The sequence below is a fragment of the Acinonyx jubatus genome, chromosome B1 (genome assembly GCF_027475565.1).
Source record: "Acinonyx jubatus isolate Ajub_Pintada_27869175 chromosome B1, VMU_Ajub_asm_v1.0, whole genome shotgun sequence".
NCBI classification, from domain to species: Eukaryota; Metazoa; Chordata; class Mammalia; order Carnivora; family Felidae; genus Acinonyx; species Acinonyx jubatus.
Window position 1 is genome coordinate 26,319,573 of NC_069382.1, and position 27,354 is coordinate 26,346,926.

General features: G+C 37.4%; 1 protein-coding gene across 1 annotated transcript in view; it reads left to right on the top strand.

The window, feature by feature from the left end:
• TNKS (tankyrase) overlaps positions 1-27,354 on the top strand; it is a 215,073-nt gene that overhangs the window by 130,266 nt on the left and 57,453 nt on the right. The window contains exons 6-12 of the mRNA XM_015082858.3: positions 3,756-3,850; positions 5,799-5,865; positions 6,164-6,350; positions 11,853-11,974; positions 13,616-13,707; positions 13,800-13,878; positions 26,920-27,091. Coding sequence (XP_014938344.2) covers positions 3,756-3,850; positions 5,799-5,865; positions 6,164-6,350; positions 11,853-11,974; positions 13,616-13,707; positions 13,800-13,878; positions 26,920-27,091 — 814 coding nt within the window. The remainder of the gene's footprint in view (positions 1-3,755; positions 3,851-5,798; positions 5,866-6,163; positions 6,351-11,852; positions 11,975-13,615; positions 13,708-13,799; positions 13,879-26,919; positions 27,092-27,354) is intronic.

The following is a 27,354-nucleotide window of genomic DNA, read 5'->3' on the forward strand; positions in this document are numbered from 1 at the left end:
AGTTCCCCATCCTTTTGCCTCAGGGATTTCTGTTTATCCTCCAGTCTCCCCTCAGGAAGCATCTGAGAATCTTTCCTAAGCCCAGTCCCTTCTGCTAGCCTCCAGAGCGGGTTAGGTATGCAGCCTCTAGCCTCTCCTGACATCTTGAACTGTTTGTCACATTTAACGGTATTTGATGAGCACTGGGTGTTTTATGTAAGTGAGGAATCACTAAATTCTACTCCTGCAACCGATACTATACTATATGTTAACTAACTTGAATTTAAATAAAAAAAATAGTATTTTCTTTCTCTAGTTGATTCCTCAGAAGCTAGGCTTTTGTTTCTTCATCTTCTGTCCTTTTGAAGAATTAGTATGTGTGTATTTCATTTAGGGACTCATGTTTTGGAGGAAGAAGACTCATCAAGGCAAAGTATCGAGCCTTTCTTGTTTACCATGCTACCCCTAGCACCTAACATACTGCAAGATACACTGCACCTGCTAAAATATTTTAAATGAATGCCAGTGATAACTAAATTTGTGTTCCGCCTTCACCTCTCCTGAATTCTAGTTGGTCCCATGATCACTAGGGTATCCGGCACCTCAGATTCATAAACCCAAACCTCTTCCTCTTCTCTCCTCCCTTCCCGGCCCCGACGTACATCCTTCTTTTCTTTCACGTGTCACTGACATTTCCAAACTGGAACTGCTGTATCCCTTACTACCTGCATCCGTCAGTTACCAGACTCTGTCACTTCTGCTTTCTAATAGTTCTTGACATTACTCATTCCTCAACTCTTGTTTTTCCCACAACCGCTTTATTTCAAGCCTGTCACTTCCTGCCTTGTCAACTACAGAACCTTCTACTTTACCTGATCACAGCAGTTTAGAAACTAAGTACATAGCCATTTTGAAAGCATTATAAATAATTTTTAGTCTCACTGATTTGTAAAAATCCAGAAACTAAGTATTTTTTCTTCTGATTAATTCTTCTAAATAAACAGTTAATGTGTGTATGTATTCATCTACTTAGGGACTTTGTTCATTTTCAAGAATCAGAAAAACTATTATTAACTGTATACAAATAAAATTTTGTAAAAGATTCTTAATATGAAAAAGGGAAATCTTTTTGTGCATCAGGATGCACATCAGTAATGAAGGTGTCACTTTTTTCGTATAATATTAAATGTCAGCTATGTCCTATAAAAGAGCTTACTGACTTATTGACCAGTCATCCAGAGCAGTCACTGTCTCTAGAGGAAGCTTCCCAAGTGCAGTATAAAGTTCAATTAAGTCCTGAAAGTGGGCCAAGATGGAGTAATAGGGACTAGTTTTACTTTCCCTCTTGAAACAATAAACACACACACACACACACACACACACAAATGAAATCTATGAAACAGTGGTTTTCAAAAATTGGACATCATGCAGTACGTATAGTGATCCCTGAGAGATAAACATTAAATAAGCTGAGCTGTGTGACTGCTCTGGCTTACTGCCAAGAAAGCGTTTCCAGTCCTTAAACAGGAAAGGGGAAACCCAGGAGGAGCCCCGTGGTCTCCCTGAGTTGAGAAGGTGGAATTAGGAGTTTAGGGAGACCATGGGGCAAGAGTTAGCAGGTTGGAGACCAGCGAAAGGAGAGCTCCAGAGATCTGCAAAGGGTCCGCTTACAGTGTTCAGCTGAGTACTGATTTGATATAAGTATGAGGAAACCACAAGAGGCAAGAGAAGAACCATGGAAAAGAGGATTAGAGGGAACAACTCTGGCAGGTCACATAGCATCTGTCACTGTGTCTGTTGCTACCAGCCAGAGTGGACAAACCTCTTAATTCACCAGATATCATAAGGTATTCAGAAGGGTAATAAATACCTCACTAGGAGAGAAAAATTAGTCTTAGACTTAAAAAGCTGCTCTGGGCCTGTTTAACAAAGCTTAAAAACAAGCTTGGAAAGCAACCTAAGATACGTATCTTTGGAGTCCCCGAAGGAGAGAATGGCGGAAGAGAGGGCAGAAAAAATACATGAAAAAATTATAGCTGAAGGTTTTCCAAATTTGGTGAAAACTATACAGCACAGATCTAAGAAGGCCAGGAAGCCCCGAGCATCACAAAAGGAGAAGGAGGAGAAGGAAAAGGAGGGGGAGGAGGAGGAGGAGGAGGAGGAGAAGGGAAAAGGAGGGGGAGGAGGAGAAGGGTATACCAGTATACTTCACAGTCAAATTGCTTGGAGCCAGTGGTAAAGAGAAAATATGAAAGCATCTGGAGGTGAAGCCACCTGTATAAAAGAATAAACATAAGCATGTTGGCAAATTCCTAGTCCAAAATGATGCAAACCAGAAAGTAGCAAAGCAACATCTTTAAAATCTTCAAGGAGAGGGAAAAACAGTTTTAAAAATAACTTGACATCTCCTGTCAGTATCATCTGCAGTAACATTTGACCCGTGTCCGAAAGCGGAAACTTGAATGGGCAAGGTGTTTGATGATACAGAGATTTTAATCATCTATTTTGGTACGACATTTTACATTTTGAAAGTGTTTATATATGGGAGAAAGCTTGCTTTTGGCACATTTTGGAGGTAGCTAGGATGGGTGATTTTCTCTCTATTTTATACATGAAGAGGCTGAGATGTATAGGTAATAGGACTTTCACAGTTTCATAAGACCCAGAAATAGAATCAGGCTTCCTGACTTCCTCTTCAGGACTCTCTTCTGACCTACTCCCATCTCCTCACTATTAGCTGTGTACTACTCAAAAATATTTCCTAAACTTAGAGGCTGTCAGAATATACCATGTGCCTTGAAGTGATTGTTTTGTATCTTGACGTTTGCAGTACATGAAGAAAATAAATTTAAAGTCTTATTAAAATATCAAGGTCCAAATAGAAGACAGGAAAAAATGAGAGTACATTAAGGTGTATTAGGCCTTGTGTGAAAAGCTGTTACAGTATTTAAACTTTAAGGAAATGAGCAAAGGTAGGAAAATTGCAATGGTTGCAGAGAACCTTTTAATTAATGTTATTTCCCTTTTTTAAAAAGAGGTAAGAAGTTTGATTATTTTAATTACTATTTTAAATATGAGCAGAGATTCCTTTAATAACTTGGTTCAGATTAATGTGGCAGAAATTGGTTGAGAAGAAACTAGATTTTTTTATATATGCTGCATCTATAGTACATAAAATAGAAGAATTAAATATTATCTTATATTTCACTGCCTCTGATATAGCAAATTAACCCCTTGCTAACAGCCATGTGGAATGAATATGGTCCACTGTCCTTGTTGTTGCCACTAAAGTTTCTTCAAATTGTTCTTTAGAGAGGTTTCTCAACCTTTGTGTTCAGGAGAAATTTTGAGAGCCAGATCTTTAGGGAAGTCCTTATGGTAGAATTGAGATTTAAACGCTTGAACTTGAAAAGTAGGCAAGGTTGAAGTAGAATAAGGAAGAATGTTTTTGGTTACAACATGTCCTCTCAGAACACTGAGGACAATTCCTGTTGGAAAGAAATAGGAAATAAAGTAGAGAAGGTAGGCTGGAGCTAGATTACTGAAGGCCTTAAACCGCAAGTAGGAGAAACCGCTGAACAGCACTGAAGTTAGAATTTACTCCTGAGGTGAGTGAACTGTCATCCAATTATGCAATGTGACTTTCTCGCACTTCAACTCAGTGCTTTCTGTGTATGTTAGAATGTATTGTGTTTCAGTCTACATAAGCACAGATGAAATGACAGAGCGAGGACGATTTACCTGAAGAGAGGACGTGTTTTCTTTTTCTTTTCTAGTCTACGCCTCTACATCTGGCCGCAGGCTACAACAGAGTGCGGATAGTACAGCTTCTTCTCCAGCATGGTGCTGATGTTCATGCAAAAGACAAAGGGTAGGTGTATCCATCTATTCCTTTTTTGTTTTTATTAAACATTTTTTTCTTCATGTATGTTTATTCCTGAGAAAGATAGAGTGCAAGTGGGAGAGGGGCAGAGAGAGGGAGACACAGAATCCAAAGCGGGCTCCAGGCTCTGAGTTGTCAGCCCAGAGCCGGACGCGGGACTTGAACCCATGAACCATGAGATCATGCCTGAGCCAAAGTCGGACGCTTAACTGAATGAGCCACCCAGGCGCACCTCAGTTTATTTCCTTTAGTGGTCTCACCCATGGACTGTTATGCTTTGTTTTAGCTTCTGATACACTAAAGCTTTTGCTCACTGGACAAAGTCCTGAATCCATTTCTTTATAGCTTGTGTAGCACTTTAAGAATGTTTGCAACTTCAGTTTGACTTCATTTCCATGTTCTACTCATTAAAGATGATTTCTCATAGTAATTTCCTAAATTAGTTCAATTTTATTGCAGTTCTGTTATTTGGAGTTAAATTTTGCTTTTCTCAATTATTGATTTTTCAACTCAAATTGCATTTCAGAAAGGGAGATGAAACAAATAGAAAATTCTGATAATCCAGTAACGTAGCTGTCCTGTTCATCTGGTGTGTAAGGATCATCTTTTATTAATAAACCAAAAGCATACGTTTACAATATTCTGATTTGGTTTTTATCCTGATAAAATCTTGGACATCTGAACTGAGAACATTTACAAAGGTTGAGGTGGGAATGGAGGGGAGAGGGACAGTTAAGAAAGCAGCGAAGCCCTTTATTTTATGAATAGGTGTGTTTTGGGGAACTTAGTACCGGTTTCCTATCTCGTCTTCAGAGACATCGGAATTAGGTCTGCTCCTATGTGATGGGCTAACATTTCTCATTATCCCACCTTCAGATCTAAAAGAGAATTGACCTGGGGCGCCTGGGTGGCTCAGTCGGTTAAAGCGTCCGCCGTAGGCTCAGGTCATGATCTCACGGTTCGTGAGTTCGAGCCCCGTGTCTGGCTCTGTGCTGGAAACTCAGAGCCCGGAGCCTGTTTCGGATTCTGTGTCTCCCTCTCTCTCTGCCCCTCCCCCGCTCACACTCTGTCTCTCCTCCCTCTCTCTCTCTCTCTCTCTCTCTCTCTCTCAAAAATAAATAAACATTAAAAAAATTTTTTAAATAAAAAATAAAAATAAAAGAGAATTGACCTTAGTACCCAGGTAATGTAGATCCGTATTACACTCCGGTCATTGGCAGCATAAAGAAAAGAAGCCCCGGAGGGAGGAGAGTCTCTTTCACTTTGCCCCTCTCCCTGTCAGGAAACATTAGAAATGAAGAAACAACTCAGTGCCTGAGACACTTACCAGAGAGGGAATCCATCATTTCAAATCCTCTTCTTGGTACTGTTTCTGTCTCGCCTGACATGTACCCTATGTGAATGGTGTCCCCATAGTACAGGGGCACAGATGCCTCATGCTCTCGTACATCTCTGTTCCCTTATGCTTGTCTGAAAAGAGAGAAGTACACCACAAAAATGGGAGTCCTTGACTCATGCAGAATGAGAGTTGGATATGTAAGTCATAATAGTTTGGATGTTTCATTCTGATGCTGGCAGTTACCTACAGAGTGAAATAAAATGGTAGGAAGGTTTCAACTCACTCTCCATTAACATTTTTCTACAAATACTTGATCTTTAAAGCATGCAGTTGTCAATTAGCTCATGTCCTTCCTTTTACCTCAATGCTTTTCTAATTGGTGTTTTTATCATATTTAAGGATTGTGTACACAAAGCACAAGATAAATACAAAAGGTTAAACGTTAGCTATGCTTTGTAGCCTCTTATTAAATATTTTTAAATGCTTTTAATATAATTATATTTGGATTTATTAGTTTTTGTCTTTTAGCACTTAGATAAATGACTATATGTTGTTTGTTTGAAATTTGGGTACATTATTGCCTTTTTTTCCATTTAGCGGACTTGTGCCTCTTCATAATGCATGTTCATATGGACATTATGAGGTCACAGAACTGCTACTTAAGGTAAAAGATGTTTTAAAACATTGGATACTGTTTGCTTTTTTTTCCCTAACTTGTCATGAGTTTTCATGTGTTGTGGGAGCCAATAAGAGTTTTAAGAAAATAAAATGTTTTTAAAAAATAATGGTAAAACATTCAACCTATTTTAAATTGTCTTTAAAAGCTGAAATGAAAGAAACTAAAATGCTTATTGGCATTTCAAAGAGTCACAGCTGAAATTTACAATGAGATAAATGTCTTCTGAGTTGTACTAAGATCCAGTGAAATGATCGCTGACCTGAAACTGTTTTTCTCAATCCAGCATGGAGCTTGTGTCAACGCTATGGATCTCTGGCAGTTCACTCCACTCCATGAGGCTGCTTCCAAGAATCGTGTGGAAGTCTGCTCTCTGTTACTTAGCCATGGTGCTGATCCTACACTAGTCAATTGCCATGGCAAAAGTGCTGTAGATATGGCTCCAACTCCTGAGCTCCGGGAGAGATTGACTTGTATGTATTTATATCTCAGACTCAACATTGCTTGCTGTAAATTGAAATATCTCATTTTTGTTTACTTATGAAGACTGGTGTTTTGTCCAACTTGAATAACAACCTTCTATTCTTACACGTACGCTAGTTTGTAATCCCCCTTTCTGATCCTGCACTTTTCTTCTAAGGCTAATGAGGGTGAGTCAATCCATAGCCATTTATTGCATGCTTACTCTGTGCCAGGTCCTGCAAGCACAACAGTGTACAAACCAGGAAAAAAATTCTGAGCTCACAGAGCTTATAATTCTTGTGCTATTGAGCACTCACTATTTCCCAGGCCCTGCAAGGTTGGACAATCATGTTTGTGTTTCTTGTGTGTGTTATAGCGTAAGTGCAATCATTTGCCCCAATTTATTATTTTTTTTTAAGTTTTTAAAAATGTTTTGAAAGAAAGCGTGAGTGGGAGAGGGGTAGAGAGAGGGAGACACAGAATCTGATCAGGCTCTAGGCTCTGAACTGTCAGCACAGAGCCCGACGCGGGGCACAAACCCACCAACTGCGAGATCATGACCTGAGCCAAAGTTGGACGGTCAACTGACTGAGCCACCCAGGTGCCCCAACTTGCACCAATTTAAATAAGATCTTTTTTAAGATTTGGTGGAAGTAATGTTCTCATATATTGATATATATTACCTATATATACATATGCATGTTTTTTATTCTAACTTTAATTTTATTTTTATTTTTATTTAGAGGGAGAGAGAGACAGAGTGTGAGCAGGGGAGGGGCAAAGAGAGAGGGAGACACAGAATCTGAAGCAGGCTCCAGGCTCTGAGCTGTCAGCACAGAGCCCGACACGGGGCTCGAACTCACAGACCACAAGACCTGTGCCTAAGTCAGATGCTTAACCGACTGAGCCACCCACACGCCACCATATGCATGTTTTTTAGATAAGCTTTTTGTCTTGGAATAGTTTTACATATATATATATATTTTTGTAATTTTATTTATTTTGAGAAAGAGAACGTGCATGGGTGTGACAGAGAGAATCCCAAGCAGCCTCCGCAGTGTGAGCCCAGAGCCCATCATGGAGCTCAGTCTTACAAACAAGGAGATCATGACCTGAGACAAAATTAAGAGTCGGGTGCTTAACAGACTGAGCCACCCAGGTGCCCCTGTCTTGGAATAGTTTTAGATTTACAGAAAATTTACAAAATTAGTGCATAGAGTTCTCATATACTCCATATCCAGTTTGCCCCTTTATTAACATCTTACATTTGTATGATACATTTGCCATAGTTAATGAACTAGTATTGATAGATTATTAACTAAAGACCATATTCTACTCAGATTTCCTTAGTTTTTACCTAAAGTCCTGCTTCCGTTCCAGGATCTCACTCAGGATATTACACTACATTTAGTTGTCCTATCAAATACTGAGATGTGTTTAATTCTGTATGTGGGCATTGCAGGTTTAAATTCAACTAGGCATCACCTACCTACCATTTAACTCATCGTATGGTTGGTATTCTCTCTCAGGATTCTAAGAATCAGGTAACTGGATTTAAATGCCTGAGAAAATCTTTAAATGATAACTTAAGAAAAAGGCAGAGTCAAAATGATGATGTCATTTAAATTTAAGCAGATTTTAAGCTGGTTTGTATTAAAACAGGAAGACTTGCAATTTTCACTTTAAGTAGAAATTTAAACTTATTTTGGTCCTGGCACAGATAACATCGACTAGATTACAGTCCAGCACAAACCAGATTATAACTGGGCAGATGTCTTAGCAGTGAATCCTCGTAGAAATGCCTTTTTTCTCTCTCCCACTCATATGACCCTTGCCATATGTTATCTTGCATCATACAGTTCATTCTTCTATGTGCGTGTTCTATCTTCACGGTGAAATTTAAGTTCTCGAAAGACTTTTCATTTCATTCTTGTCTCCTTAGCACCCGCACAGTGCCTCGTTACCCAGTAAAAATGCGTTGATGGTATTTGTGTCTGGATCTCTCTATCTGCCCCCCTCACCCCAGCACAGTTCATTGTGAACACTGCACAGCAAGTTTATTGAATTGAATTGAACTCAAAACTTTTTTTTAATCTTTTGTTGTTGTTATTTTTTAATTTCCTTCTTTTAGTTTATACCCTGGGCTCAGCTTTATCCTCCATGTCACCTTTGACTTATTTTTCCTTTCAAGCATTTTTCCCATTGTGAGTATTATTATGAGTTTTTATAGTGTCTTTCACTATCTGATTCCAGTGTACACATTATGATTTAACAGAAATTTATATAGTTTTGTAAAAGAAGTTCCCTGATTAGAGTACTTTTCAACCTGCTCAGTATTTCTTTTACTTTATTAAATAAGATTTTGCCAAGGAATTATCTGAAGAAAAGGATTTAACAAAGTTGGAACTTCTCTGTGATTTTCATCATCATGCCCGCTGCCTTACTCTAGACATTCACAATTAACAGAGTTCTTCTTTTTTTTTTAATGTTTGGGTTTTTTTGAGAGGGAGAGAGGGAGAGTGCAGGCAGGGAAGGGGCATAGAGGGAAGGAGACACGGAATATGAAGCAGGCTTCAGGCTCTGAGTTGTCAGCACGGAGCCTGAAGTGGGGCTCGAACCCACAAACCATGAGATCATGACCTGAGCCGAAGTCAGACGCTTAACTGACTAAGCCACCAGGCACTCCCAACAGAGTTCTTCTTAAGAAAAGTATACAAGGGGCACCAGGGTGGCTCAGTCGGTTAAGCTTCTGACTTTGGCTCAGGTCATGATCTCTCAGTTCCTTAGTTGATGCCCCGCTTGGGGCTCTCTGCTGTTAGCACAGAGCCTGCTTCAGATTTTCTGTCCCCCTCTGTCTCTGCCCCTCCCCCATACTTTCTCTCTCTCTCTCTCTCTCTCTCTCTCTCTCTCTCTTTTTTTCTCTCTCAAAAATATTAAAATTTTTTTTAATTATATAATTATATAAGAAACAAACAAGATTTTTATCCTACCCATGGTTATAGCATTTTCATTTCACACTTTTTTTTCTGCTCTTCTGTCTCTTTTTTTACTGTTTCCCTGAAGTGAAATGAGCAAGGTAGTTTGGATTCTGCATATATTAAAGCTGAAAATACCTAACGTAGCTTTCATTCTTGTTTCAAAATGATTTTGAAGAGGAACTTAGGGCACCTGGGTGACTTAGTTGGTTAAGTGTCCGACTCTTGATTTTAGCTCAGGTCATGATCTCATGGTTTGTGAGTTCAAGCCCTGCATCAGGCTCTGTACTGGCTGTGTAGAGCCAACTTGGGATTCTTTCTCTCTGCCCGCCACTCTCTCTCTCTCTGAAATAAACTTAAAAAAAAAAAAAAAGAAGAAACTTTTATGGCATCTTATAAGTATTAAGTTTTCAAGGTAAGTTTGAGTATAATTTGCAATTTTATTGCCTTCTTTTTGCTACTTAAGTACTTGCTTGAGATTTTAAAAACAAATCTTTATGTAACCTTTGCATTTGGAGGGATCATTGTATTGTTGATAGATTTTTCCATTCTCTGTTCTTTTTAATCCTGAGTATACTATATTTTAAATTTGAAAGCCAATTTGGGCAGACATCTTTACTTTTTCCTAAAGAGCAAAGATAAGGAATATTTTATTTCTTGTTATTTGAGAAAATATTATGTCTAATTGCATTGTTGCATACATCCTAATTTCGTAATTTCCTTAGTATTCTAGTCCTATTACTTATGTTTTTCGTAAATTTACCCTTATTTTTTTTTCTGAGTCACCTATCCTGAACTCAAAAGAGTAATTGAAAAAGTAGAATTGCTTATATCATTTTGATAGTCATAGAGCATTTGTCATTAGAGAAACAGCCAGTATGATTTGAATTCCATTTAACTTTCCCCAGACTGATGGCCAAAGCAAAACCATACTTTCTGTTTGAAATCCGTTCTCAACACATCACCTTCCTTTGCAGTCGGCAGGATCCTGCTCCTTACATATGGCAGTTTGTAATTCTTCCGCTTAATTTATCCCTAATTTTATCATTAACATGAAAATCTATAATTCTGTGTTTTGAAAACACTGGTTTACTTTTACTTCATTTGACCTTAACTTTGAGTTTCTGAAGTTTCAAAGTCCTATACTTTGAGGAATTTAGCAGTGATAAGGTACCACTAAACAAGAGGCTTCATAAAAATGGTTTTTCCCCTGCACCTGCCATGACTTATTTTATAAATATTCACCATTCATGCAACAAATTGAATACGTAATATACCATATACAAGCAGTGTGCTAAGTGATAGGACTACCATAGCAAATAAGATCATGTGATCTGTCCTGTGACGTAAGGCTAATGCAAGTGCAGGGGGCTTCATAAGAAGGAATCCTAGGCCAATAATGGAAAACATCAGGTAGGCCTAACCAGAGTATCTAAACTGAGGCCTTGAACGATGATAGTAGTTCTCTTTTTTCTTTTTTAAGTTTTTATTTAAATTTCAGTTAGTTAACATATAGTAAAATCTTAGTTTCAGTAGTAGAATTTTGTGATTCATCACAGTAATAGGAGTTATTAAGGCACATGTGTTTCCATGTGTGTCTTTCTCTGTCTTTTGAGGGACAGAGGGGAGTGAGATGGGGAACTCAGGAGAGGAGAGAGGAAAAGAAAGGAATTTAGTAGCAGGCAGGTGCAAAGGCTATGTGGGCTGGCCGGGAATTGCTATGTAATATATTAGCTTACACATCATTTGCATCTTTTTAGAAGAATTTCCAGCTTTTTGTCATATCAAAATACAAACCAAAACTGTAAAATAGAAAATATGACTCTAAGTTTTTAATTAGAATATTGGATTTTTATTTATGCAGTTAATTAAGAAATCACTTTTGAAGAAATCTCTTACTTGCTTATATAAATCTCTTATACAAATAATAAAATACTATTTGTTCTTCGAAAAATTATCAGACTCTTGGCACTTCCCCTATAATTCAGTTCTTCCCTTTTCAGTGCTAAAACTATTAATATTTTGGCAAATATTTCTCTAAGTGCCTTTTTTGTACCATTTCTTATATTTGGTTGTGGTGGCAATGGCAGTAGTAACAATACAAAAACCCTGGGTCAACCTGTCATACCTCTTTTGCTACTTGATTTTTTCATTTAATTATGTATATTTTCATGATAGTGTGTGCAGACCTCCTTTTTTTTTAAGAGCTATAAAGTATTCCAGTGTATATATGTTTAGAACCGGCTTCCATTTGGTAGATGTTTTTGGTTGCTTGTTTTAAAACTTAGCAGGGGTAAATGTGTTTGTATGTGTGCATCTCTGTGGACTCTGAGTATAAAATCGTGTTATTTCAGAGCATACATTTTTCAAAATTCTTCATTAACTGCACATCCTCTGTGCCTTTATCATCCTAGCATCATGTTACTGCTATTGATAAAATAGAGTAATATGTAAAATTAGTATTTTTCTTATTTGTAATCATGCTAATGATTTTTACAGATCTTAAATCTTTTATGTCAACCTTTATTTCATTGACAGATGAATTTAAAGGTCATTCTCTACTGCAAGCAGCCAGAGAAGCAGACCTAGCCAAAGTTAAAAAAACACTTGCTTTGGAAATCATTAATTTCAAACAACCACAGTCTCATGAAACTGCCCTGGTAAGATTTCATTGTTAATCCATTCCTTAGGTCTGTAATAGAAGCACAATGTACGATTTTCATTTCAGAACCCTTAAGTAACTTTCGTATCAGAAATGCCAGAAATTTCCATTTTAATGTTGGTTGCATTGATTTTTAATTTGGTTCAGGAGATGATTGCTTTCATGCATGAGAGAATAGATGTTTGCTCACCCTTGATTTGGGAATTATTTTTACCTTTGTCCTTACCCAACTGTATTCTAACAAGTCTACTTTTGTGGCCAATTCTTTCATAAAATACAAGATGTGATTTTCTCTATAGAATCTTTTTCTTATGGTTGCTAGGTAAAGACTGTTTGTCTTCTGTAGAATATTAAAAGTATTTTCAGAGATACTTGCATTATCCTTTGGAGCAGTTATCCAAAGAATTATTCTTAATTTTCCAAAGAATTACTACATTCATTATAGAAAAATACGAAGATTATGAATTTTTTGTTCCAGACCGTACACATTGTTTTTTAAACAGTTCATGTTTTTTCTTCTAACGTACTTTTAGAAAGATTAGCTGATTTTTCTTATCATTGGTCACATTAAATTTCAGGTATAGGGCCGGTAAAATTATTCCTGAGTTCAGAATTTAAGCATGTGTGATGCCTATATCACAGACCTCTAAATACGCTTCAGTTAAAATTTCCGCATATATCTGGCGCAAAAAAGTCAACCTGTAGTCAATACCTGCTGAAAACAACACTAAAAGAGTCATCAAACTGAAATGGGCCAGCTGTATGTACACTTAAGTACGTGCCTCTCAAACTGGTGTTCAGATATACTGACGTTATACAGCGTTATGCCGGGAGACACCCAAAGCAACAGAATAATCCTGACCTGCTTTTTGGGAGTGTTCATTTTATTCATTAGTAAGTAGGTTTTAACTCTTAAAATTTTATTTTTTTTAATGTTTCTTTTGAGAGAAAGAGAAAGTCGAGGACAGGGCGGGAGAATCCCAAAGCGGGCTCGCCACTGTCAGCACAGAGCCCAACACGGGGCTTGATCTCACAAACCATGAGATTGGGACCCGAGCCGAAATCAAGAGTCAGACACTTAACACACTGAGCCACCCAGATGCCCCCACTCATAAAATTTGAATGTAAAACATTAATATAAAACAAAGTTGAATACAAAAATCATAAATACAGGATAAAACATTAAGCCTCTGAGAATACTTCTTTCACTAAGCTCCTTCAAGTCTATTACCTCTTGCCTATCCCTGGGCGTATAGGCTTATATAGTGCCCAGAGTGGCTCTGGGGAAGATTTTGAGAACTATTTATTTATGTAGCTGACAACCCAATGAAGGATTGAACAACTGAGGTATAGATGTTTGTACCTTTGGAGAGGCAGTATTCTGTTACCTTCAAACAAGCATCGGCCAAAGGAAGAGAAACAGTCTTTCTTAATGCTTAACTAAGATAATTTTATCTTGTTTTAAAGGCCCATGTCTTGCACTTCCAAGGTGTTTAGGGAGAATTTGATCATCTCCATAACATAAAATATGTAAACGTTTTTTGACATAACAGTATTCTAAAGAGTCAGCAGATGCTACTTAATTCAGAATTCTCCTTTTAAATAGAAGTTTATTAACTTAGTTTTGTTTACTTTACAGCACTGTGCTGTGGCCTCCCTGCATCCCAAACGAAAACAAGTGACAGAACTATTACTTAGAAAAGGAGCAAATGTTAATGAAAAAAATAAAGAGTAAGTGCAATCGCAGAAAGAGGTGTTCGGCTCTTAAAGGGGAAATGCAACAAAAGTTAGGACATTACATTTTCCTTCTCTCCTCTCCGCAGTTTCATGACTCCCTTGCATGTTGCAGCAGAAAGAGCTCACAATGATGTCATGGAAGTTCTACATAAGCATGGAGCAAAGGTAAGACACACATCAGAAATAAAATCCCAAATTTGGAGTTGAGTAGCTAGCTGCTTTTAAGACTATTACTATTCTCTCTGATTTTCCGGGAGAAATTAATTTGGTAAAGGATTCTTACCGTGTATTTGAAGTCATCTGTTCTCTTGTCAAGCTAATTTAAGTCCTGTTACTAATAAAAATAATGAGCTGTGTCTTATTTCCTTTAATGTCATTCTTCCATAAAGCAATAAAATGTAGCTCTGATCTTATCATTTGAAACACATTTAACTTTGCGTTGTTTTACATTAATACTGGAATTGATATATTTTGATAGTCAACATCATTGATGGTTTATCAGAGAATAATTTATATAAATGATAGTCAAAATATTGCTACTTACTCTAAAGAATATTTTTATTCCTTCAAACTGGTAATGATAATAATTTTCTCAAGTGACTGAAAAAATAAGATATTTGGGGGTAACCATTTCTATTGACGTTGTCTGAAACTATGAATTGCTTGAGGGAGGAAGGAAGCAAACTGGTTGTTTTTCAGAGGTAACTTGAATATGCATACTTTTAAATCCTCAAAAGTACATATATTTTTAAAGCAGAAGTCTCCAAAGTAGACACTTTATGGAATATACAAGATGAGCCATTGAGAATAGGAAAAATATTAGAATTTTAATTTTTTTAATCGTAATTTCTTATTTATGAATAAAGAAGTTAAGATCTACTAATATTTAATACAAAGATTGATGCTGGCTCCCTCTATGTGTCTGTGTGTCAGCCTGTCTGAGTCGGTTCAAGGTGGTTCCTCTGAGGAGAATGGGAGGCTCAGTAGGGAGGGGTTGTCACTGACAGACTTACTCATCTGTTCACTTCCAGCATGTTGTGACCTATCTACATGTCCACACAAGTAGATTCATGGATACTATCCTAAACGGTAGATCCTTCATAAATAACATTGTTGGTAATCCGAGGGAATGATAATTTGATGGCATAAAGAGGTTGTCTGGCTATTTCATGAATTAGTATTTTCAAGAATATTGATCTTAGTTCTCGTGCTTTGTTTTTTTAATGAAAATAAGAGGGTTCAAAATTTGTTGTCATCTATGATGACAAATGACTACTTGCATGTAGATATTTTTTACTTGGTTGTAGATACTTTGTTTAAGAAAGAAACATACTCAGGCCCTTAAAGGCAAATATTACATATTTTAGAGTAAATGGGAAAGTGACTGCATTTTTAAAGAAATTTCAAAAAATGAAGGGGACGTTTTGAGAATAGATTTTTGGAAAATGTCCACTGTTTTGTGATTTTGTTGCCAAAAAAATGATGTAAATGTATTACCCAACTGTTATATCTACATGTAATTTAAAAACTGGAAAACAATTTTCCAACCTGTTTTAAAGTCTTTCTTAATTTGTGTTTAGGTGGTTTTTGAACCTATTAGAAAACATCAAGAAGGATGAAATTTTACTAGCAGAGTTTCAATTAAAACCTTAGCATGATTAAGTAAATTACATTAAAAATAAGCATCGTGGGGGCACTTGGGTGGCTCAGTCGGTTAAGTATCCAATTCTTGGTTTTTGGCTTAGGTCAAGATGTCACAGTTCATGAGTTCAAGGCCCACATCAGGCTTCATACCGACAATGCAGAGCCTGCTTCAGATTCTCTCTCTCCCTCTCTCTCTCTGTCTCTCTGCGCCCCTCCCTTGCTCACTCTCTCTGCCTCTCAAAATACATAACCTTCCAAAAATGTTTAAAAAATAAGCATTGTGATTTAGTAGGCATTGCTAACAGTGAGTGCACTTTTTCCAGTGGCTCTAACTTGTTTCTCTCCCGTCTTTTGAGCTAACATGGTCCATGGGACCAGCTATTGAAAATGAACTTAGAATCAGATCCTCAAATCTACATTGCAATTTTCATAAGATTTTTTAAGGTTTTTTAGTTGAGCCCGAAGGTATTTTGTACATTAGTATAAAATGTTTTCATTTTTAATTGTGTCATCTCTTTCCCATTCTTTGTAATTTCTTTTTATATAGGTTTTATATGTTTCTCTCATATATTAGTATAGCACTGTTTCTTAAGGTTACAGATGAACACATATGTATATTGAGAGGTTTCTCAAAACATTTTTTTATTCATAAGGTTCCCAGTCCAAAAATTTAGATATCCTTGCTTTAAAAGGACAATTGGTATTTTTATCTAAAAAAGTCAGGATGACCTAGAATGAGAGGGAACAGCACTCTACCAATTTATTACCTATTCTGAGGGTACAACTCCTGCATTGTTATATAAATAATGTCTTGTTGTTCCATCAAGCAGAAAATACTAAGCTAAGTGGACTCTCTGCTATACTTAAGAGCATTTTTGTTTACCACTGACCCATTTTTAAAAACAGTTTATGGCATTTATAACATTCTTGAAAACCCGTGAACAATGCCCTTCCTTTTTGAAAAATATCTATTTGTTTTCTCCCATGAGTCATTTTATTTCATGGCGTTTCAGTGAAAAACAGCACGCGTTTCTAAGCTCTCCCAGTCAGCACTGCTCTAGCTCTGTGGTTCTCAACCTTACTCTGCTCCTCATCTTCACGGGATATCCTCATCGATAACGTCTCAATTCATCAGTGGGGTATGCGCAGTTTTAAACACTCTGTCGGTGATGCAGAAGGACTTTTAGACTAGTTTACCCTCCCTAGTCCTTCCACTATAGTTCATCCAAATCCAGAACTCCTGCTATTAGGCCCTTTAAATGGAAAATAAATCCTACTGAATCAGGGTTCTGAACCAATAAATAGTAGTTGCCATCCTCCGCACTCAGTTTTTCCCTGGTTCCAACTCAGGCTGATGTCCCTCAGGGTTGGCTTATTTGGTGACTAATGTGTTGATAAAAACTCACTTAGCTACTTTTGGGCCCCATTGTTTGCTTGCTTAGTGTTCTTTCTGGAGAACTCACGGTTTCAATTTGATTTTTGGACAACTAATGCTTTCCATTTGATTCTAAAAACACCTTCTGATCAAGCAGCACCACCCTTGGATTAGGATTCAACCCTTACACTGTTTCCACCATCCTGCCTCCTTCCCTCCTCATGTCAAGTTACCATGCTAAGGCTAATAAGTCAGAAAAGGCAGAGAGTTGGATAGGGAGATCTAATACCATGAACTAATCTGTCTTACTTTGACAGATAGAACTTAGTAATCTTTACATAAGCCAAAACATTCTTTTGCTCAAAGCTTGATGATAAAGCTCAGGTTCACTATGCATGTTAAACTAAACATACTGGGAATATAACAGACAAGCATACTTTTTACTGTACAGTCTTCCACTTTCTAGTCCTGTGAACTTGGAATTAATTTTCTGGAACCGTAATTCACCCATAAGTGATTATGTGTGTATTGATACCTGTGTGTGTATGTGTGTAAAAATTAAATGAGCTTATGTATATATAAGTATGTAGTATAATACCTGACATACAAGCAATACTTTAATTACTTGTAAATATGAGCACTGTATTTTTCCATATTTGTCTTTTCAGACATATTACATATTTCCCTTAGTCACCTAAATTTTTATGTAAGATTTATATATCGGTTCCTTTATAATTTGTTTTGATCCATTAATGCAAGAAATACTGAGATGTAAAATGATTAAGGCCATATGCTAGATACTGTGGAAAGTACCAGTTTGAAGTTTATGCAGTTACCAAACTTGAAGCTAATCCTAAATCCAATTTAATGGCATGAGTAATGAAGGAAGAGAAAGATGAAAGTAACTTATGAAGAAATAGTTATATACGTGGAAATGAATCGGGCATTAGAACAGACTTAGAAAAGGGTGGTACAATTCAGGGAAGTGAGGAAGCTAGAGAGAAATACTGGTTTCCTATGCCTTGATAATTTTGTACTTAGAGTTGATATGAGATAAGGAGGGACATTTAGTGTCACTAGCAGTTGGAAATAGTTGCACTAGAGTGTGAAAGACAGTCTAGGTGGGGTTAGAAAGATCTTTTGGAAAGCCATGAACATAGTGATCATGCATTCCAAGGTAGAGAAAGTATAGAGAGATGCGTTGAGAATTTAGGAAAGGACCTTTGCAAATTACCATGTTTGAAGGGCAGCAATGGGAAGAGAAAACTGAAAGATCCATCACAGGGTCTACTGAGTACAGTAGGAGTATGAAGAAGTAACCGGTGCTACAAAGAGAAATCAAGGTAGGCAATGCCATTTAACTTGACAACTTTTATATAAAGGCTTTGGCAGCTTTTGAAGGAGGTGTTCCAAAGATACAGGGGCAGAGAATTATATTCAGAGTCTTGGCAATAAGCGGCATACTCAAAGTGGGTAATTTGAGGAAAGTTTAATAACGGAATTATATACAAAGGTGGGCATGGTTTAGGGATATGAGCAAGGGATAGCAGCAAATGGGGAGACATTATCGTCCCTGGGCCCAAAGGGGCAAAGAAGCAGAAGAAGGTAGCTATTTGGAGAAGGTCTCCTGACACCACCTGCAGCCTTTGATAAGGGGTATATCTGACCCTACCCCTCACACCCCTGCTCCCCACCAGTCTCTTGCCATTCCCTCCCATTGTCCAAGTGTAACAACTTAAAGACCAAAAGAACCCATTGATATGATCCATATTAAGTAAGTTTCCCAGGACATCAAGCAGGACATCGAGCAGGGTGGAGGATAGGTAGGAATCTGGAGTGGCAAGCAGGCATTAGTCAGAAAAAGGATAGGAAACAGATGGCTTATAAAGAAAGGAGAGTTATAAGAAAATGGGGGTATTAGCCAACCCATTTGAAAAATCAACTTTTATAGTGGAGTAAATTTCTATTTCTAAAAAAGTCAAGTATCTCTACCAATCCCCTGCTTTGCGAGATTGCTATAAAGCCTAAATGGGAGAGACATGAAGATTTTATCCTTCATGTGGCAGTTTTTTCTTTATTGTTGTTAGCCTACCCTGACATTCTATTGCTCCTGCTGTGTCTGCTATCATTATTTAGTAGAACTTAAGTCCCAACTGCATATGGTATTATTAATACCTAAAAATGAAAGGTTTAATTCAAAAGTGCTTTTTTTTCATATAGAAAAGCACTTGCTATTCTGTCATTGCTTGAGCATCTGTTAAATGTGTGGAACACGGAGAAATTTGATTGTTCATTTGTCTTAATTTGACAGATTTATTTATATTGTATGTGTAAGAAGAAATTGTGTCAATAGTAATTGGCATTAAGTGGGCTTATTTCTCACATTGAGAAGTGATGAAGAGTCTTTGCTCACTTTGGGGAAATGTGTTATCTCATTATAAGGATCTGATTAATGCTCTTCGAGAGGTGGGTTGATAAGCAGTTTCTGTTAGCCCAAAGATGTTAAAATGCTTTCAAAGCTATAGATGTAAAGTATCTCTAATCGTTCAGTTATCTGCCGTTTGAGCATATCAGCACAAAGAGCAAAAGGCCCAGTGTCTCAGAAACATTTTAGTTACCAGTAACAGATCAATTGAATCTAGAGTAAGCACAAATGGAAATCTGTTTTATACTTATATAAATGTATGCTTATTACTTTTCTGAGATTACCCATATTGTTATCCCATAGAAATAATCTACAGGAATAGTAGCTGAGATTTACAAAAGACTAGAATAAGGAATGTGGAAACTATTGAGTACCTCGACTGCATTCTCTGTGTGTGTGTGTGTGTGTGTGTGTGTGTGTGTGTGTCTGTCTCTGGTCCCTTGGGTTTCTTTTCTGTGTTTGTCTTAGTTCATCTGCTTCATTCTTTTAATAGACTACATTTTTCTGTTTTACTTCTCTATGGCTTAAATATGGACTTGGTAGCCCCTGTTTTATGAGTCTTTGTCTTAAAAATATAACACCTGCAGCTACAGTCTCTCCTGAGTCTCAGGGAGGAGAAAGGGAGAATCTGAATGAGATCGCAGTTTGTTCCACACGGCCATCGGATTGGCTCCCACTCGTCCAATCAGCTCTGCTCAGGGGGTCGTTTCTCACACAGGGCATGTGAGAACGTGAGTGCCCTTTTAATAAAGCAAAGCAAACACATACCATTATAATATATCTCTTTTTTTCTTTTAAAATTCCACATGAATTTTGAAGGTTTGCAAATAATAATACACTCGAGTTCAGCTAGTAAATGTTAAAGGATTAAAAACCCTTTAAAGTAAAATATTGATTGCTGTATCAGAATTTGAGTTAAGAATTAAATTATGGTCATTTTGTCTATTTCATTCCTCACAGGAGAGGCTTTAATTATGTCCATCCTCCTTATAACAGTGCTCTGTAAATATCTGTAAAACTTTAAAATCAAAGTAAATTATACTCTTACTACAGATAAAGTAAGTTAATTATTTTCAATATTTTACAATTCTGTCAACACTGGCATTTAACTTCTTTTTTTCCTTCAAATTTCTAGGGAAAGAAGAATATGTATTTTTTGGTTAGAGAATATCTTAAGAGTCTGATGTTCATGTAGTATACACACTAGTATGATGAAAACAGTATTCTTTATCATCAGAATTTACTAATTTATTGTTCTTGTGAACCATTTACATACCAACCATTTTTGAACATCCAACTTGTACCAGGCATTGCACTTGTTACTGTGGGGTATATATGAAGTTTGGATTTGGTCAAGAGTCTTCTCTGAAGGGACTTAAAATCTAGTAATAGTCTTATCTACTATAGTCAGCGCCAATATCTGTCATACACATTGGAAAGTGATATATAAGAGAAGTATGGGTAGATTGCTATTCAGAGAACAGTTACTTCCATTGGTGGTAACAGGCTGGGGGAGAGATTGGAGAAATTTCATGAAGAAAGTAGGATTTCAGCTAGGAATGTCTAGGGATTAGATATATAGAAATTGGCAAAATACGAATAATATTTCAAGTAATGACTCAAGCAGGAAAGCAGTTAGTCAGGAGTTATAATTAGTGAGCCCAGGGGTACTGAAAAGGAGAATAATGAAAATCTTGAAAATATACGTTGGAGCAGGGTCTTGGTAGTTTCGATGGGAGAGTTTTGATTTTGTTCTCATAATACTGGGAGAGCCATTGGGAAGTTTTGAACAGGTAGGTGGCCTGCACAGAATCCTGCTTCAGGAAGGTAGATACTTCCTAGAAGGCTACTTTCTCCTATAAGGCCAATTACAGAAATGTGGACTATGTTATAATATGCCTGCCACCTGTTCCCTAGGTTATAGTCTGTCTACCAGGACATAGACCTATTTCAAATCCCTATCTTTTGCTCCTTTCTTGCAGATGTGTTAATGCCTTTGTCTTAACTCTTCACTTTCACTTTCAGAGTGTCCTGATTGGGGAGAAAGTACATTGTCATTCTAGCTAAAGGAATACAGAGACTGTTTTCAGTGCTCAGGTTACTTGAAACCCAGTTTAGATTGAGATATACCCACGTTCAGCAGCTAAAGTAGAATTATAATGTGAGTTAACAATAAATGCTTAATTACAGCAACATCACAGAACAGTTCGTGATTAATTACCAAATAAGTGATGTGGACAATAATAGCTTTAAGTTTAGGCGAAAGATTAACTCAATCTTGAGGTTAGCACTTTGAGACTAGGCTATTCACATGGATTCGAATATTGAGAGGTGCCCCTCAGCCGTTTCTTTATAGTTGGTTTGGGGTTTTCAGGTTTGTTTTGGCATATTTGAATCATACTTTTTTTTAATGATTTTTTTTAAGTTTTATTTTCATTTATTTTGAGAGAGACAGAGATAGTGTGAGCAGGGGAGGAGCAGAGAGAGAGAGAGAGAGAGAGAGAGAGAGAGAGAGAGAATCCCAAGCAGGCTCCACTGTCAGCACAGAGCCCAACACAGGTGTTGAACTCACAAAATCGTGAGATCATGACCTGAGCCAAAACCAAGAGTCAGACATTTAACCAACTGAGCCACCCAAGCGACCCTGAATCATAGTCTTATGTCCTACAGGACATAAGACATAAGACATATATTTCAGGCCAGATGCCATTGTGATTTTGTATCATGTATCTAATTACCCTCTATAGGATAATCATTAATTACTACTCAGAAATAGAAAAAAAATGCATACCTCAGGTTTCTCTCTCTAGATACAAGGGAAAAAGGGGGAATATATTTTGTCTCTAAAACTGCCAGATATGTTTTTTTCTCAAGCCAAGTCCTAACCACACATTACCACACATTATATGTAGCATTTTTCTTATTTGAGTCAGTGTCTGTACTTCAGTGAAAATAATCTCCTTGGTGCTGAATGATAAGCATCTTTAATGGCATCTTATATCATATCCTCATGGTGGAGATTGTGATGAAAATAAGACTGGCTCTAAAGAAGACTTGGTCACAAAAACTGATGCAACACTCCCTGAATTCTTCCAGAAATATGTATGTTGGTGGTTTCAAATTATATGTATACACACACACACACACACACACACACACACAGGTTGTATCTCTAAAATATGAATAATAAGTTAATGGTGGTATATATATAAAGTCTGTCAAATATATCATTTAGGTTAAAAACATAAAACTTACAGAGAGCAATATATATATGTATATGCGTATATATATACATATATATATATTTTTTTAATTTGAAAGTTCTTAGAAGAATCCTGTGAGTGGCAATCTCATTTATTTAGTTATCTCAGCTTGAATGACGATTTAAGTACTTAATTATATGTATAATACAAGACTGTATTTTGGGGTTTTTTTTTTAGGAGTTTGATTCTTACATATAAAGAATATTTTAAATGTTGTTAAGCCTGTTTTTTGACTGAGTGAAAAATTGTCAATGTGTGAGTCAAAATTGTCAAAGCCAAGAGGACACACACACACACACACACACGCATGACTTTCAGGTCATGGGCTATATTCTGTACATTGGTGGGCCCTTTTAGCCAGTGCTTTCATTTATAGATTTTGTGGATAACATGCCCAAGTCATTTAATCTCCTATATTTCTCCATCAGTAAAGTGAATTACTATCATTTGCCATTTGTGTAACTTACAGAATGGTAGCAGAGTCATAAATCCAAACTTATGGGAACCTTTAAACAATTAACGCACCCTGTAACTCTCTGGGACCACAGTGAAATATACACTAGCTCCAAAATATCACTTTTCTACTGTGAAACTGAATTAGAGCAGCAATGCAAATCCTGCCAGATGACCCATTTAAAAACTCGGGGACACGTTACAGGTGTAGTCCTATAAAATAGTTCCTGCTGCCCTCTAAAAACAAAGTTATCACCAACCTTGGAAGGCACATACATTTTGGACTTCTGTGCCTTGAACTACACATGTAGAGGGAAGAAAATTGGACTGACCACCTTGTAGAGAGCCCTGATTGTATCCCGTGACTGGTGGGTAAAAGAGTAAACAAAGGTAGAACATTAAGGGTGTTGATAAAGTTAAATATAAGAGGAAGTTAGGGACTTTTTGTTTTCAATTTTGAATCAATTTAAAAGGTCAGTAATGACTCCAACAGACAGCTGATTTCCCATCCAATAATCACTTTCCCCCTTCTTTGCTTCAGAACAGGGATCAGCAAATGCATTCTTAAAAGTCCAGATGGTAAATACTTTAGGCTTTATGGATACTTCTCTAGCCATTTTAAATGTAATCGTTTGAAAATCTAAAAATCGTTCTTGGCTTGCAAGCAGTACAGAATAGTCACCTGGTCGGAATTGACCCACGGGCCATAGCTTGCCTCAGCAACCTTCTTCTTTGGAGCTCTACTTTGTTCAGTTTTGGGAGCTCCACAGAAGGCTGGGTCTGACACAGTTCTGGTGATCTTACTCTCCTTGCTAGTGACTGGTACAGGCATGGCTTCAGGAAGCGTTTCTGGTTCCAGCCATAAGGAAAAGTCCTCTGGGAAAGGTTTCTTCTCTCTTACAATAGATGTATGAGACATCCTTTTGGGCTTTCACTGAGATTCATGGAGTTGTTTTCACGGAGCTGCCATTGTCATCTTTGGACCATAGAAGGACCAGCCTGGAGTCCTGAGATCGGGGAATCTGAGAAATTTGACATTTGCTTCTAGTAAGGAATAACCCTTCCTCACGAAAACCCTTGTCGGATGTTTGTTTAATGTTTTCCCTATCATCCATCCTTGTTCATTCTATGGGTTGTACACAGTTCCACCAAATTATTCCACTTGTTTCCGTGGAATGAGTGCTCCTGTTAAATATCGCTGATACTTTTCTATCACTTCTAGTGCTTCAGCTATGTTGTCTGATAAAGCACTCCATAGATATTCTTTTGTTGCTGTGATAACTAGAGTTTGAGGGGGAAATTCTCTCATTATAAAAAATACATTTTCTAAAGCAAAGAATTTTATGTTACGCTGATCTGTCTTGTACTTTAAGAAAGTTTGGTTTTCTGAAATATTAGAATACAATACTACCTTGGGAAGGAGCAGATGCCTTCTATACATAAACAGGGATGAGGACACAAAGCTTCAGTATATCAGCATGGTTTTAACTTTCTAGTGTTACCAATCAGTCCTCATCAAATGGTTGGAATTTTTTTCAGCTAAACATAAAAAATTCCTTTTATAAATTAACTCTAAACAACTTATACATTATATTTTTCACTTATTCACAAGATACTGGTGAAGCTCCATGAAATGCCCTATACCTTTTGTATTTCTGGGAGTGGGGAGGGTAGAGGGAAGAGTTACATTTAAGATTAAGTCATAATTTCTGCTTTTAAGTCGCTTACAATTTCAATAGAGCATCTAGCACAGAGCCTGATATTAGCAAGTGCTTAGTAAATGTTAGTTGCATCCCTTCCTTACAAGACTTCTTTGGAGGTAAACTACCTGGTTCTAATTTTGACAGCCAAATGCGAGGGTAAGGAGTGTGAGAAGAGAATAATTACTGGGTAGAGAAATGAGAATACGTGTCAGTGGAGCTGCATTCAGAAGCAGCCATCCAAAACCGAGAGGGGGAGAGGAACAAGAAAAGTTAATGTAAATAACATTAGAGAGTGGTGATTTGGGGCCCGATTTCACTCCATGAGTGCATGCTCCAGGGTGAGTGAGAGAGAGAAGGGAATCTGCTGTTCTCTGTATTGCACTCAGTTTCACCATGCAAATGCATTGAGAGAACCTCTCCTCACACGTAGTGCGTTTATACTGTTTAAAGATACTGTATGTACTTTGGTGTTCGGTTGATCTGTTCACACATTGAAGGTGAAACGAGTGTTGAATTTACTGAGAAACCCTAGGTCTGTCTCTGCCATTGCATTGCTAAGGTATTTTCAAGGATAATATTGACCAAAGGCAAACTTTACCTTTTGCAATGACTTTAGAAACGAACATCTTCATAAAATGGGGTTCCAGGGTGATCTAATAAAGCTGGAGCATAGCAGGCCTATCACATTGTGATGAAAAAATATAGTAGAAAGGAAGGGAGTGTGAAAGTAAATTACAGATGGTCTTAAGTGACATGCTGAAGAATTCAAGGTTATTTGAAGGCACTGAAGAGACCCTCAGTTTGAGCTGAAGAATAATTTTAGGTAACATCTGAATTTTGGAGTAGTAATTCTCAAACCATGTTACCGTGGTTTAACAAGCTGTATTGAGAATTTCTGTCACTCTGATTAAATAATTTAGTGAGTTTCTTATGCAATTTCCAGAAAATCATTAATGATTAGAATATTCCCAATTTTAAGTTTTTCTCTTGTGGTGAAGTAACAGAAACGTTCATAGAAAAAGTCAAGAAATTTAGTTTGGTAGCTTATGTTTTCCATCAATACATGGTAATGGCTGTGTTTTTATGTTGCCTGTATAAACAGTCACTTTTCTGCTGGCAAATGAGATCTAATTAAATATGTCAGTATTTCATGGCAAATTTTGTGAAACACCATTAAGAATTTAGATGAACCCTTGCCTGAACAAGTGTGACCGCCTTACTAATAATGATGAAAGACTGGAGACATAGAGATCAGTTGTCTTAAATATTTTCTTTCCTTAATCTTGTATTTTTTTGGTGGGTGCGGACAAATGCTTAAAATAACCTACTAACATATATTTGTGAATTCACTACATGTCCTTAAGAGGAGCTTTCTAGAGGACCCAGAAAACCTATATAATACAATCCATATTCTCAATAGCCATAACTTTAACTTGGTGAACAAAAACTACGCAGGTGTTATAATTTGTAAGATAGTGCTAACTTGACATGGATATTTGGAAAGTCAGTAATCATCGAGCCTTTAAGCAACAAAAGCACTTCCTGAGAGAGATGAGACTTGCACTGGATTTCATAATCCAGAAAGGCAGACAGAGGGCTTGTCTGAAAGGAGCAGCATATACAATGAACAGGGACTGTGGTCTGATTGGAATAGAGGGTATTTACTGGGGCATCCTGGATATTTTGGGGGACCTCCTGGAAAACAGGTTTGATCAAATTATGAATGTGATTCCAAAGCTTAATGTTGTCTTAAACAGTCTTAAGACTAGCTAAATGATTCTTCCTTTATAACTCTTCAAAGTTTTAAAAATGGAACATTTGAACCTTTAAATCTTTCTGGTGGGGGGGTGTTAAATGTGTTGGTAATTCAATGAGAGCATTCTGTTATAATTATTTACTAAAATTAGAAGAGAAATGTAATTAGCTACTTTGTCTTTACCTACATACCCTGCTGTCTTTATATTACAGGAGCAAGTTTGGTAAAACCCATTCATCCAAAAGTATTTAATGTGCATCTCAGATGTGGCAGGCAGTGCAGGTCAGGGTCCCGCCCTCAGGGATCTCACATCCTGGTTGTTGAGAGGAGTGGCCGGGTGTGGAAGATGGACAGGAAGACAGTTACTCAGGGAAAGGATGAGTATGTTGTCATTTGTATTTGGAAGGTGGTGAGACTAAGAAAGGGATATTTTTTCAGAAGCAGAAAACAAAGGTTAATAGTGAATAGTCTGTGGCATTTTTCAAAAACCTTTGACAATTTATTTTTCTCATAGAAACTTATTTGCTAGGGTGTAAAAGGGAACAAATAGATGCTCAATGCCGTGTGCCCACCCAATGATCTTTCAGATGAACGCACTGGACACTCTTGGTCAGACTGCTTTGCATAGAGCTGCCCTAGCAGGCCACCTGCAGACCTGCCGCCTCCTGCTGAGTTACGGCTCCGATCCCTCCATCATCTCCTTACAAGGCTTTACTGCAGCGCAGATGGGGAACGAAGCCGTGCAGCAAATTCTGAGCGGTGAGTTAAAGCAGATGAACGGTGAGGTCTCGGCCTCCCGCTTCCCGTTTCACGGCCACCCATCTAAGCAGACAAACTTTGCACTGCTTGTTTTAAGTAGCTCCTTGGAAGACTTTCTTTGCCTGAGTATCTCTCATACCTCTCCTTGCTCCCAGTTTAGCCTGAGACCCTCCCTGTCAGGCTTTTTGGTGGAGTGAGGTAGGTATCATGAGAAGGAGACCTATGCTCTGTTTTTTTCAGTTTTAAATTGAAAATCCGACTCA